Source organism: Bidens hawaiensis, unplaced genomic scaffold (assembly GCF_021521415.1).
Source record: "Bidens hawaiensis isolate Kalapana, Puna unplaced genomic scaffold, B.hawaiensis_p1.1 tig00001236_1, whole genome shotgun sequence".
In the NCBI taxonomy this organism is placed as follows: domain Eukaryota; kingdom Viridiplantae; phylum Streptophyta; class Magnoliopsida; order Asterales; family Asteraceae; genus Bidens; species Bidens hawaiensis.
The window spans coordinates 2,441,711-2,454,642 of record NW_027491070.1 but is presented as its reverse complement, the minus strand read 5'-3'; the positions used below and the strand labels follow the sequence as shown (position 1 = coordinate 2,454,642).

Sequence of the window (12,932 nt, the reverse complement as noted above, 5' to 3'; positions counted from 1 at the left end):
TTATGTGGAGAAGTAGGAAACAAGTATAGTTAGTGTTGAACCGGTAGCAAGCAAACGTGGGGTCTCAGGATCGGTACAGTTCTGTTCAGTTATTTACAGAATTTTTGACTAAGGAATGAGACTGAACATTTTCGATACTGATACCGAATCCTAATACGTTTGTATACTTTGGTGCATTTTAAAAGGAGATTGAGATTCACACGTTTGTATATAATTTCAGATCTAATAACATTTATGCAAACAATAGAGCTACCTGCTTAGGTGATGTTGCAGTCCACGATGGCGGTGGTTATGGTGGTCGGAGATGGTTTCGGTTCGCCTGAACAATAATAAGTTGCTAGAGGAATATAATAAAAAGATAAGAGATGATTTATTGAGAGGAGTAAGATGAGTTGAATTTAATGAAGTTGGTAGATAGATTGGTGGGTATAATTGAATATATGTTAGTACAATGAAGGGTGATGGGTTTGTAAGACAGAAACTTAAGGTGTTTTTCATGTCAAGTCGTTCTTTTTGCAGTGATTAGTTATTCAAGCAACCAGACATATCATAAAGCGTGTTTGAAATTTTGTAGTTTTGTGTAGGGAAGTAGGGAACAAGTATAGTTAGTGTTGAACCGGTAACGAGCAAACGTGGGGTTTCAGGATAGGTACAGTTCGTTTCGGTTATTTACAGAATTTTTGACTAAGGTATCAGACTGAACATTTTCGATACTAATACCGAATCCTAATACATTTCTATACTTTGGTGCATTTTAAAATGATATTGAGATTCACACGTTTGTATATAGTTTTAGATCTAATAACATTTAGGTGAACAATAAAGCTACCTACTTTGGTGATGTTGCAGTCCACGGTGGCGGTAGGAGGTGGTCTCGGTCGGAAAAACATGTGTAAAAAACTAAAAATTATATAACATAACTTTGAATTAAAAATTATTAAAAAATTATGTCATGATGTAACAAAGCATCCTTATCCAGTACGCCTAAACATTATATCATAATTTTTATACAAATTGTTATTACATTTTTATACTTAAATATGAAGCTCTTAATATTGTAAGTAAAGTACTTTGGTGATATTTAAAAGGAGATATAGATTCACACTTTTGTATTTGATTTTGGTTCTAATATCATTTATGCAAAGAATAAAGCTAGCTACCTGCTTAGGTCATGTTACAGTCCACGGTGGTGGTGGTCAGAGATGGTGTTCGCCGGAAAAATAATGAGTTAGAAGAGGAATAATAAGAGAAGATTGTGAGTATTTATTGAGAGAGGGGTGAAGATGGGTTGAATTTATGATGTTGGTAAATGGGTAGGTGTGTATAAATGTATAATTATGATGTTGCATTAAAGGTGATGGGTCAGTTTGAAATACAGAAAGTAGGTGCTTTTTTCATGTCAATCCTTTTTGCAGTGATTGGTGTATTGAGGCAACAAGACATGTCATTCCTTAAAGCACTTTAGAAATTTGTAGTTTTGTGTAGGGAACATGTATAGTCGGTGTTGAAAATGTACCTACCAATGTAGGGTTTCGAGATCGGTATGGTTTGATTCGGGTATTTAGTATTTACAGAATTTTTGCCTAAAGCATGATACTGATACCGATACCTAGGTGGGAATGCGAGATTGGGAAAATCGGGATCGGTACGAAGGTTATCCCTTACTTTTGTTTTATGTGTTAATAATAACATATTCTTATCATTCAATATATTGATGTGTTTTTTTTTTATTTTTTATTTGAGGTGGCAAATTATGTAGACGATTGTTGAAATTCATTGGCTGAAAACGAAAATTTATGAATCGCTTATACTGAATCAATTAAATTTACAAGCAAAAATAAAATAAATTTATAAAGTATAAGGTTTGTTAAAATTAAAAACTGCGTCTGCCAAGACGGAATTTAAAAGGAACAATTTTCCAAGTCTTGAAATTTGCACGGATAAGGTAGAAACATTAAAAAACCGTCTGAAAAGACTGCTTTTGAGAAGAATATTTAGTGAGAAAATATTTGTTAGTCAACTGATATTATCCAATAAAAAGATTATTAAAAGTTAGGTTTGTTACTAAAAATGAAATAATTCGTTTGAGTCAGGTAGAAACCGATTTATGAATGAAAAGTGAGAATCGGTTCCGGGTCAGGTACGGAACCAGTTTTTTATGTACACGTCTAAGGCACAGTGCATCCTACTTTAGTTCAAGTATGCAATTCATTATATATCAAACACATATACATATCTTCAATCATTGTGTTTTTTATCAATAAACAAATGACATGTCATTGAAGGCCGGTGAGGCCTTAGCCGCCACTTACTTGCTATAAATAGAAACTTTGTAACATGATTAATTGAAAGATCAAAACTTGAATAGAACATTAGGGTGCATGAAACTATGTCAGACTAGTTGAATGAGATAAACAAAGATTCATACGTAATCATGATTGAAAGATTGAATTAGATAGAATTATCAAAAATTAAAAGTAACTATAATATGAAACTTTGTTAATTAAACACTTAGGAAATTCATAAAAATGATGAAATGCATGAGCTAATGATTTGATGATTTGAATGACTTGATGATTTGATGATTTGGAATAACCTGATGAGTAGATAATGATAGGAATAATCACAAAGTTGTTAAGTGATTATTGAAAATAACTTACATGATTACACACACATGTTAGAACCTTTCATATAAGAATAAAGAATATAGTTGTAAAGTATTAATTTGGCTTGTTGTGGGTATCATAATAATATGTTGAAGTCTGAATTTTTAAGTCTTAATGTGATGCTTTATAAACTATCAATCTATTAAATTAATACAAAATTGTTGGTACCTACTTTTGTTTGCTTTGTTTTTGCAAAAAGAGTTGTACCTTGCCTACATAGATAGCGACTTCACACCGTCAACGACTCAACATAGTACCTTGTTGTTACTTGTGTACTTCTATAAAACATGACTAATAAATATTAACTTCACAGAGACTTCACTACCTTCACTGTCCAACCATATTATTCAATATTAACCAACTCATCTTCAACTTCATTCAATTCAACCATCTATACCTCTCAATAAATCCTCTTCATCTTCTATTATTATTCATTCCTCTTATAACTTATTATTATTCCGGCGAACCGAAACCATCTCCGACCACCACAACCACCACCATCGTGGACTGCAACATCACCTAAGCAGGTAGCTAGCTTTATTGTTTGCATAAATTATGTTGTATACTTAAAGGTGATATGGACGCGATCTACGGGATTTTATATTTTTATTCAGTGTGAAGTCCATTTCAATGTTGGCAGGGAGGGCACAACTCTTTTTGCAGACACATGCAAACAAAAGTATGTACAAACTATAACAACTAAACAAACATTGCAAAGTTATTATTCTAAGAAATTCAGGAATAACATAGTGTATCAATTAAACCTTACATCCAAGATGATCACCAATGGAATTAGCCATTCATGGTATGGTGAATCATCGTCACTTCAATTGTATTGTTCATATGAATCAAATACACAACCCAATGATTACAACCACCCAAAATATTGTTTGGCACACCCCAAATCTCCCTAGACTCGTTTCAATTGAAAAGTATGTGATAAGACACCCCAAAACCGTCTAAAAAGAGATAAAACTGCAGTTACTACTCGAAACGTGGTCCACGGTCCACACCGTGGGAAACGGTCCAGATCGTGGGCCACGGTCCAACTACGGTGACAAGAATCACCATGGTACGGTGAATTATGTGATTTTGGTGCCAGTTTGACCGTGCCTAACGGTCAACGCCGTGGGCCACGGTGGAGCTCTTGCTCGGTTTCTTATATTCCTCATATCTTTCTCGTTTCAACTCCGTTTTTCTCGCCGTTTTCGCCCACGTTCTCGTGATTTCATAATCTATCTCCTCCTACCTGCAATCATACGAGTAGTATACCGATCCTGAAACTCCACGTTTGCTTTTTACCTGTTCAACACTAACAATACTTTTCTCCTACTTCCCTACACAAAACTACAAACTTTCAAATTTGCTTTATGTTATGTCTGGTTGCTTGAATAACTGATCACTGCAAAAAGAATGACTTCACATGAATAAAGCACATTTACTTTCTGTCTTACCAACTGCAAAAAGACCCATCACCTTCAATGTAGTACAACCATATATTCAATTATACATTTATACTAACCAACCCATATTAATTTAACCAATTTCATTCAATTCAACCATCTACTCCTCTCAATAAATCATCTCCATCTTCTCTTATTATTCATTCATCTTCTAACTAATTAACATACATAAAAGCTTCATATTTAAGTATACAAAATGAGCATGTAACTTATGTTTAGGTTCTAGTACTCGATAAGGACGCTTTGATACAATATGATTTAATATTTAATAATTTTTAATTTGAGGTTATGTTATTGACGTGTGAGTCGTAGGGAAGCCGTTAAGCGAGCTAAAAGATATTAATGCATATGCTTAACCAATTAATTTCATGGAATTAGTTTACTACGACTACTCATATGATTGCAGATAGGAGGATATAGAGGTTGAAATCACGAGAATGTGGGTTTAAAACGGCGAGGAAAACGGAGTTGAAACGAGAAGGATATTAAGAAAACAAGAAACTAAGCAAGAGCTCCACCGTGGCCCACAGCGTTGACCGTGGACCACGGACAAAATGGCACCAAAATCACAGAATTCACCGTACCGTGGTCATTCTGATCACCGTAGTTGGACCGTGGCCCACGATGTGGACCGTTTCCCACGGTCTGGACCGTGGACCACGGTCCGAGTCGTAACTGCAGTTTTATATCTTTTTAGACAGTTTTGGGGTGTCTTTTCACATACTTTTCAATTGAAACAAGTCTAGGAAGATTTTGGGGTGTGCCAAACAATATTTTTGGTGATTGTAATCATTGGGTTGTGTATTTGATTCTTATGAACAATACAATTGAAGTGATGATGATTCATCATACCAAGAGTAGGCTAATTCCATTGGTGATCATCTTGGATGTAAGGTTTAATTGATACACTATGTTATTCCTGAATTTCTTAGAATAATAACTTTGCAATGTTTGTTTAGTTGTTATGGTGTTTGAATAGTTGTTTGTAAATTGTTGCTTGTGTTTGATCATAATCTAAACCATACGTTCTTGGTGCCGGTGGTAATCAAGATATCATGGGAGGAATTAGGGTTGAATACTAGTTAATTGATTATTGGGTAGCAACCTTGCATTATTTTAATCCACGTACTTAGTTCCCTTTCATCACAAACAAGTAATCAAACATGAACTGTGTCTATGTAGTTCTTTCAATTAAGCATGAACATTAGTGTTGATTTAAACCTGAAATCTAGAATGATCGCTTTCTCTTAATCGGTTTATTAATATTGATCATTGTTTGCAAGTTATTTTATTTCTTTTTAGTTAATCAAATCCAATCAATCAAAATATGAATATACTTTTTATGCAATTTAGTTTAATTTAATTGTCTGTTAAAGCTACTCATAAACACGCATTCCACAAACTCTCTGTGTTCGACACCCACTAACTGATATCTATTTAGTTGTATTTGGTTTATTTTGAGTGATTCTTCGACCTCAAGTCAAATTTTGGTGTCGTTGTCGGAGAGTAGTGCTCAACGCGTGTTAACTTTTGAAGTTTTTGTTTGTTATTTTTGGGTGTACGCAGGTTGTGTTAATGTGCAGGTACTTACATGTGTATGCATACTAGAGGCTCTAACAGGTCATCACCACTAGTTTTTGATCCCGAGATTGAACGAACGCTTAGATGAAACCGAGTTTTACTTTGGGAGAACAAAACATCGAACAACACAACCTACACAATGGTCAACTGCATCGAACCACACAATGGGAAGTAAAGTTGTGGTTTGTTCTGATCATAGTGTGCTCCGATATTTGATGGAAAAGAAAGATGCAAAACCAAGCTTGATTCGATAGGTGTTGTTGTTACAAGAGTTTAATCTTAAAATCCGTGACAAGAAAGGTTGTGAGAATGTGGTAGCGGATCACTTGTCTCGAATTTCACTTGAAGGTGTTCATGATCCAATGGAGATAAATGAAAAATTTTATCTATTGTTATGCATAAAACAATTAAAGATGAGGAGGCTAAACTAACAAGGGAGTCTCAAAGGAGATTGAACCCGAACTTGAGGGAAGTGGTGAAAAAGGAGGTGATCAAGTGGTTGGATGCGGGGATCATTTATCTCATTTTAGACAGTGCATGGATGAGCCCGTCACAGGTAGTGCCCAACAAAGCAAGCATCCAGGTAATAAAAGATGATAACGGTGAACAAATCGTCACCCTGCCGGTAACCGGGTGGCGAGTGTGAATAGATTATAGAAAATTAAATACCGCCACATCAAAAGACCATTTTCTGTTACCGTTCACTAACCAAATAATTGAAAAACTTTTTGGTAAAAAATATTATTGTTTTTTGGATGGATATTCGGGGTATAATCAAATTGCAATCCACCCGGATGATCAACACAAAACCACTTCACTTGTCCATACAATACTTTTGCCTCTAGGCGGATGCCAATTGGATTGTGTAATGTCCCAACCACTTTTCAAAGATGTATGATGAGTATTTTTTTCAGACATGGTCGGGGATTCACTTGAGGTTTTTATGGATGACTTTTCCATTTTCGGCCCAACTTTCGAGTCTTGTCTTAACGATTTAGAAAAAGTTTTAAAACGATGTGTTAAGACAAACTCGGTTCTAAGTTGGGAGAAAATTCATTTCATGGTGCATGATGGCATTGTGTTGGGCCATGTGGTCTCAAGTAGGGGGGTGGAAGTTGATCAAGCAAAAATCAAAGTAATTTCATCTCTACCACCCCCGAAAATGTTAAAGGGGTGAGATCATTTTTGGGACATGTTGGATTCTATAGGAGATTCATTAAAGGTTTTAATGCAATTTCAAAACCTTTATGTAATCTCTTATTGAAGGATGTCCCCTTTGAGTTTACTAATGAGTGTTTGCAAGCTTTTGACAGTTTGAATGAAAAATTAGTGAAAGCACCCATTTTGCAATCACCGGATTGGTCAAATCCATTCGAAATTATGTGTGATGCTAGTGATAGCACGATTGGAATAGTATTAAGTCAAAGAGTGGATAAAAAGCCGGTGGTGATTTATTATGAGAGAAAAACTTTATTCGAGGCACAATTGAATTATACCATTACCGAAAAAGAGTTGCTTGCGGTGGTGTATGCCTTAGAAAAGTTTCATTCGTATATCTTGGGAAGTAAAGTTGTGGTTTGTTCTGATCATAGTGCACTCCGATATTTGATGGAAAAGAAAGATGCAAAACCACGCTTGATTCGATGGGTGTTGTTGTTACAAGAGTTTGATCTTAAAATCCGTGACAAGAAAGGTTGTGAGAATGTGGTAGCGGATCACTTGTCTCGGATTCCACTTGAAGGTGTTCATGATCCGATGGAGATAAATGAAAAATTTTCAGATGAACAGTTGCTCGCTGTCTCAACCGCACCGTGTTATGCTCACTATGTTAATTATTTAGCCACGGGTGCGATTCCGTAACATTGGTCGAAGAAACAGAGACAACAATTTATGGCCCAAGTCAAGCAAAACATTTGGGATGAACCGGATCTTTTCAAGGTTGATGCGGATCAAGTCCTTAGAAGATGTATACATGAGACTGAAGTGCAAATGATTTTGACACATGCTCATTCGTCGGCATGTGGGGGTCATTTTAGTGGCTCTAAAATATGGTATAAAGTGCTTACATGCGGGTTTTATTGGCCAACACTTTTTTAAAGATGCTAATGAATATGCTCGACATTGCTTAAACTTTTAAAGAATGGGAAGAAGAAGAGAAGAAAATGAGTGAACATGAAGATCTGGAAACCAATGGTGCTAGTAGTTACCAACACGGGGGTTGGGATTATACGTCGGGTTATGCTTCGTATGATAGTAATTGCGCCCACATGGAGTCGATCGATGAGGTGGTGGAAAGGCATAGGCCTTCAACCTACAACAATTGGTCGGAGGAGTCTCGAGCCCATTTTGACCATCAAAATTTCATGGGGGGCAAATGCCGAGCGTGCAGAGAAAGAAAGACACGATCGTTTGGAGATGTGGAACAGCGCTCAAGCTTATGGCGAGAGCATGGTATCAACATGCAGTATCTAGATGATCAAAATCGAAGAATGCACGATCAATGGCATGCGGGTGAGCCAGTTGTACCGGATCCACCAAGCGTGGATTATACGACCTTACCACCGTTTGACGGTCTGTGCGTTATCCCAAACCACCTCTCCATCATTCGATGTGGGTGAACCCGATGCAAGGAATGACACCACCACCACCACCATCAGGGGAAGGCAGTAGCAGTGGCAGTGGGCCGTTAAATTTTGGTGAATTTTCAGACTTCATGACGTCCATCTTTGGGCCATCCGAACCGCCTTACTATTTATCGAGTTTTCATTGTGTCAGATGAACCCCGTTTTGTATATTATATGTATAGTTGTTTATCTTTTGTGGACCTTTGGGCGGATGAGTTTTCTACAGGATTGAAGATAACTTAGAGGCGCTTAAGGGCTCCATACAGCTGGGTTGGGCCAGTTAGTAGCGACATTTTGTTATTGGATCACCCCGTACAAAGTATCTAAATAATTTTCTATTTATTGATCATTAAAAAAGATGTTAGATACACTTAAAAACTTAAAATCGAAGAAAGAGAGAAAGAAGTCTTTATAAAGTTTCCATTTTGGTAAATAGAATTTTCAGTTTTTAACTATGAAGGTGTTTGGGATTCTTTATGTTACCTCCTTATACCTTATTTAATGCACAAGGTATAAGTTTAAAAGTTGTAACTTATACCTTATACACCCACAAAATCTAATTTTCTGAAACACCTTATAACTAACCCATAAGTTATAAGCTATGACGAGCTAAAATAAGGAATCCCAAACACCCCCTATATGTCAATTTGATAAATAAGTTTTCAACTACACTTTTAACGTCGACCACAACCGTGCTAAAACTTAGCTGAGTTGCCTCGTCTAACTTTAAAATTGCGCTATACCTTAGCTGAGCTTCTTCGTTTAGTTTCAAGCTCGAATCCACCCTGACTCGACTCGTGAATAACCCTAAAAGCATTAAAATAATAATTGTGAAAATATGCCAAAAAAAAAAATTAATAATATATTTACAACAAAGAAATAGACCAAAAAGCCCTTTAGCAGCCGAAGACCTAATTTCCACCTGCTTTAAACCCTTCCCACCGTTGTCTTTTATATAATCTTTTAAGTGTAAAACCCTAGCCTCCCTGCTTCATCTTCTCTTTAGCCGAAAACATGGTGATCCATCTTATTATTATTATTATTATTATCATGTTTCTTGAATCTTGATTTGTTGTTGCAGACAGGAGAAACTGTGAATCCAAAAGCATACCCATTGGCTGATGCTCAGCTTACTATAGCAATCTTGGATCTTGTTCAACAAGCTGCTAATTACAAGCAGCTTAAGAAGGGTGCCAATGAAGGTATAATAATCTTTTTTTTATTAAAGTTTTGATTTTTAGATCTTTGTAAGGGTGTTTAGGTATGTGTTAAGTGGTTGTGGTTATATGGGTATTTAGTATTTACATATGTGTTTTTTTAACATAATTATTAAAGGGCTTGAATAAGGGTGCTAATAAGTATTTACAAGTAGCTTAATAAGGGTGCTAATGAAAGTGTGATCTTTGTATGAAAGTTTTGATTTTTTGATCTTTATAACTTAAAAGGGTGTTTAGATATGTCTAGTGGTTGTGGTTATATGGGTATTTATATATGTGTTTTTTATATAATTATTAAAGGGTTTGATTAATGACAAGTAGTTGTATGGGTGCTGATGAAAGTATAATCTTTATATGAAAGTTTTGATTTTTCTTTTATCTTAATATGTTTTTTTTGGTTTTGGAAGTTGATCTGTGTAGGTGTTTTTTTTACATAATTATTAAAGGGTTTGATTAATTACAAGTAGCTTATTTAGGGTACTGATGAAAGTATAATCTTTTTGTGAAAGTTTTGATCTTTATATGGCTGTTTAGATATGTGTTAGTGGTTGTGGCTATGTGGGTATTTACATATGTGTTAGTGGTTGTAGTGTGTGTTTTTACATAGTTATTGTATGAAAGTTTTGATTTTTTTGATCTTTATATGGTTTCTTTTGGTTTTGGAAGATGAGTTGTGTAGGTGTTTTTTTACATGATTATTGAAGGGTTTGATTAATTACAAGTAGCTTAATAAGGGTGCTAATAAAAGTATAATTTTTATATGAAAGTTTTGATTTTTTTGATCTTTATATGCTTTTTTTTTTGGTTTTGGAAGTTGATTTGTGTAAGGGTGTGTTTTTTTTACATATTTGTTGAAGGGTTTGATTAATTACAAGTAGCTTAATAAGGGTACTGATGAAAGTATAATCTTTATGTGAAAGTTTTGATTTTTAGATCTTTATAGGGGTGTTTGCATATGTCTTAGTGGTTGAGGTTATGTGGGTATGATTTTTTTGGTTTTGGAAGTTGATTTGTGTGTGTGTGTGTTTTAAAATAATTATATAAGGGTTTGATTTATTACAAGCAGCTTAATAAGGGTGCTAATGAAATATTTTTATGAAAGTTTTGATTTTTGGATCTTTATATGGTTGTTTACATGTGTGTTAGTGGTTGTGGTCAAATGTTAGTAGTTTTTTGGTCACAAGTTTTGTTTTTTTAAAATAATTAACAATGGATTTGATTAATTGTGTTTACGAACATGTTTATTTGAGATGTGATATGTTTGTTGATGTTGTGAATTGACTTATTTTCTACAGAAAATTAGTTGTATGTTGATCGGAGAGTTATGCTTTAGCCGTTCATAGGTGTATGAGTTAATGCCCATTTTGTTGTAAAAATTGTTTTATGCTAATTGTTAATAACTAAAAATGTTGACTATCTTCTGGAAATTATATGAAATGTGGATTTTTTTTCATGGTAATATTATGTTTGGATTAGGGGTGCAAACGAGCCGTGCTGCTCGAGATCGGCTCGTTAAAAAGCCCGAGCTTCAGCCTAAAAGTAAGCTCGTTTAATAAACGAGCCCGAGCTCGAGCTTCACTTATTGAGCTCGAGCTGGCTCGCAAGCCTAAACGAGTCTGCCATTTATATAATTTTTTTAAAATATATATTTAATAATTATTAATTAATATATCTAATGTTATGAAAAGTTAAATAAATATAGTCATATAACTAAATAATATATAATATTTTATACATAAAATGTTATAATAGAAAAAACATATAAAAATAATTATAATTATACAAAAACTAACTGATAAATAGTAAACGAGCCGAGCTCGAGTTTGAAAATCTACTAACGAGCACCCCTAGTTTGGATCTTTATCTTTGTTGTTTATGACTCTAATAATTTGTTTCAATATGTTGATATGCAGCTACAAAGACTCTTAACAGGGGTATATCCGAGTTTGTAGTCATGGCGGCAGATGCTGAGCCTCTTGAAATTATTCTCCATCTTCCCCTTCTTGCTGAAGATAAGGTACATAACATTATATGTGTATTCAATTGTTGCATATATAGATTTAAATCATTTCATATGCTTTCATCTCATTAACCTTTTTAGTAAGTGCGTACTTTATATGTGTTTAGAAACTATTAGTGTTTTATTAAATTGACTGCAAAGTCATGATTCTTAGATTATAATTATGCTGTAAAAGTCAACAACTTTTTTCAGCGATTAACAACTGTCGTAAATTTGTAGCGTTAGATTAAAGTGAAGTAAATAAAAAAATTTGATACTATATTTTTATTATATTAAAGTAATGAAAAAGATCAAGAATTTTTTAGATTTTTAGTGATTTCTTCATTTTTAGCATTATATTCTTGTAATGAATAAAAGCATGAATCTTGATTTTGTTAAAGTATCATTCAGTTATTTTTTAAATAATATATTTATTTTTATATATATTTTTTTATTATAATCTTCTGTATAAATAATATAATAATATTTAGTTATTTTATTTATTTTTTATAACATTATATATATATATTAATAATTATTAAATATATATTTTAAAAAATTATATAAATCGCAGGCTCGTTTAGGCTCGCGAGCCGGCTTGAGCTCGATAAGTGAAGCTCGAACTCGGGCTCGATAAGTGAAGTTTGGACTCGGGCTCGGTCTCGATTAAGCTCGGCTTGATCGAGCTTTTTAACGAGCCGATCTCGAGTAGCTCGCGAGCAGCTCGGCTCGTTTGCACCTCTAATCATTCTATTGTCTTTAGTTATTTTGCATTAGTCTGAAATTAAAATGGTTAATATTTATTCTATTCTCAATAAATTGTCTTAAAAATTTAGTATTTGATTAATATAACGTAAGAATTCACCGAATTTGACGCTTCTAGATTAAAATGAAGAAAAATCAAGAATCTTGAATTATAATTCCAATAATCATATACACATGTTTTTGCAGAACGTACCATACGTGTTTGTTCCTTCAAAGCAAGCACTCGGGCGCGCATGCGGGGTTACAAGGGCTGTCATTGCATGTTCGGTGACCAGTAATGAAGGCAGTCAATTGAGATCTCAAATACAGCAACTCAAGGTTCATGTTTTGCCATCACTGTTCTGGTTATTTGACCGTTTGACCCGAATTTGCTAACGTAATTTTACATGGTTTTGCAGGATGCCATTGAGAAACTTTTGATTTAAAACGACGACACATGGAAATTCGGTGTGATGGGTCTTTGTTGATCAAAGGCTTTGATCTTTCTTTTCCTAAAAAAACTATCTTTATTGTACTCTTTATGCATTATGCATTTTTGCACTGTCAACACAATGACTTCTAGGGGGTGTTTGGTACAGAGAATGGAATTGTAGAGAAATGGAATAGAGAAATGGAAT

At 34.4% G+C, this 12,932-nt stretch overlaps 1 protein-coding gene across 1 annotated transcript; it reads left to right on the top strand.

The window, feature by feature from the left end:
• Positions 1-9,296: 9,296 nt before the first annotated feature.
• LOC143567631 (uncharacterized) lies at positions 9,297-12,877 on the top strand. The gene is made up of 5 exons (XM_077054005.1): positions 9,297-9,351; positions 9,416-9,536; positions 11,465-11,568; positions 12,502-12,633; positions 12,714-12,877. The coding sequence occupies exons 1-5, from the start codon at positions 9,349-9,351 to the stop codon at positions 12,738-12,740; spliced, it is 387 nt and encodes a 128-aa protein (XP_076910120.1). The 5' UTR covers positions 9,297-9,348; the 3' UTR covers positions 12,741-12,877.
• Positions 12,878-12,932: the final 55 nt, after the last annotated feature.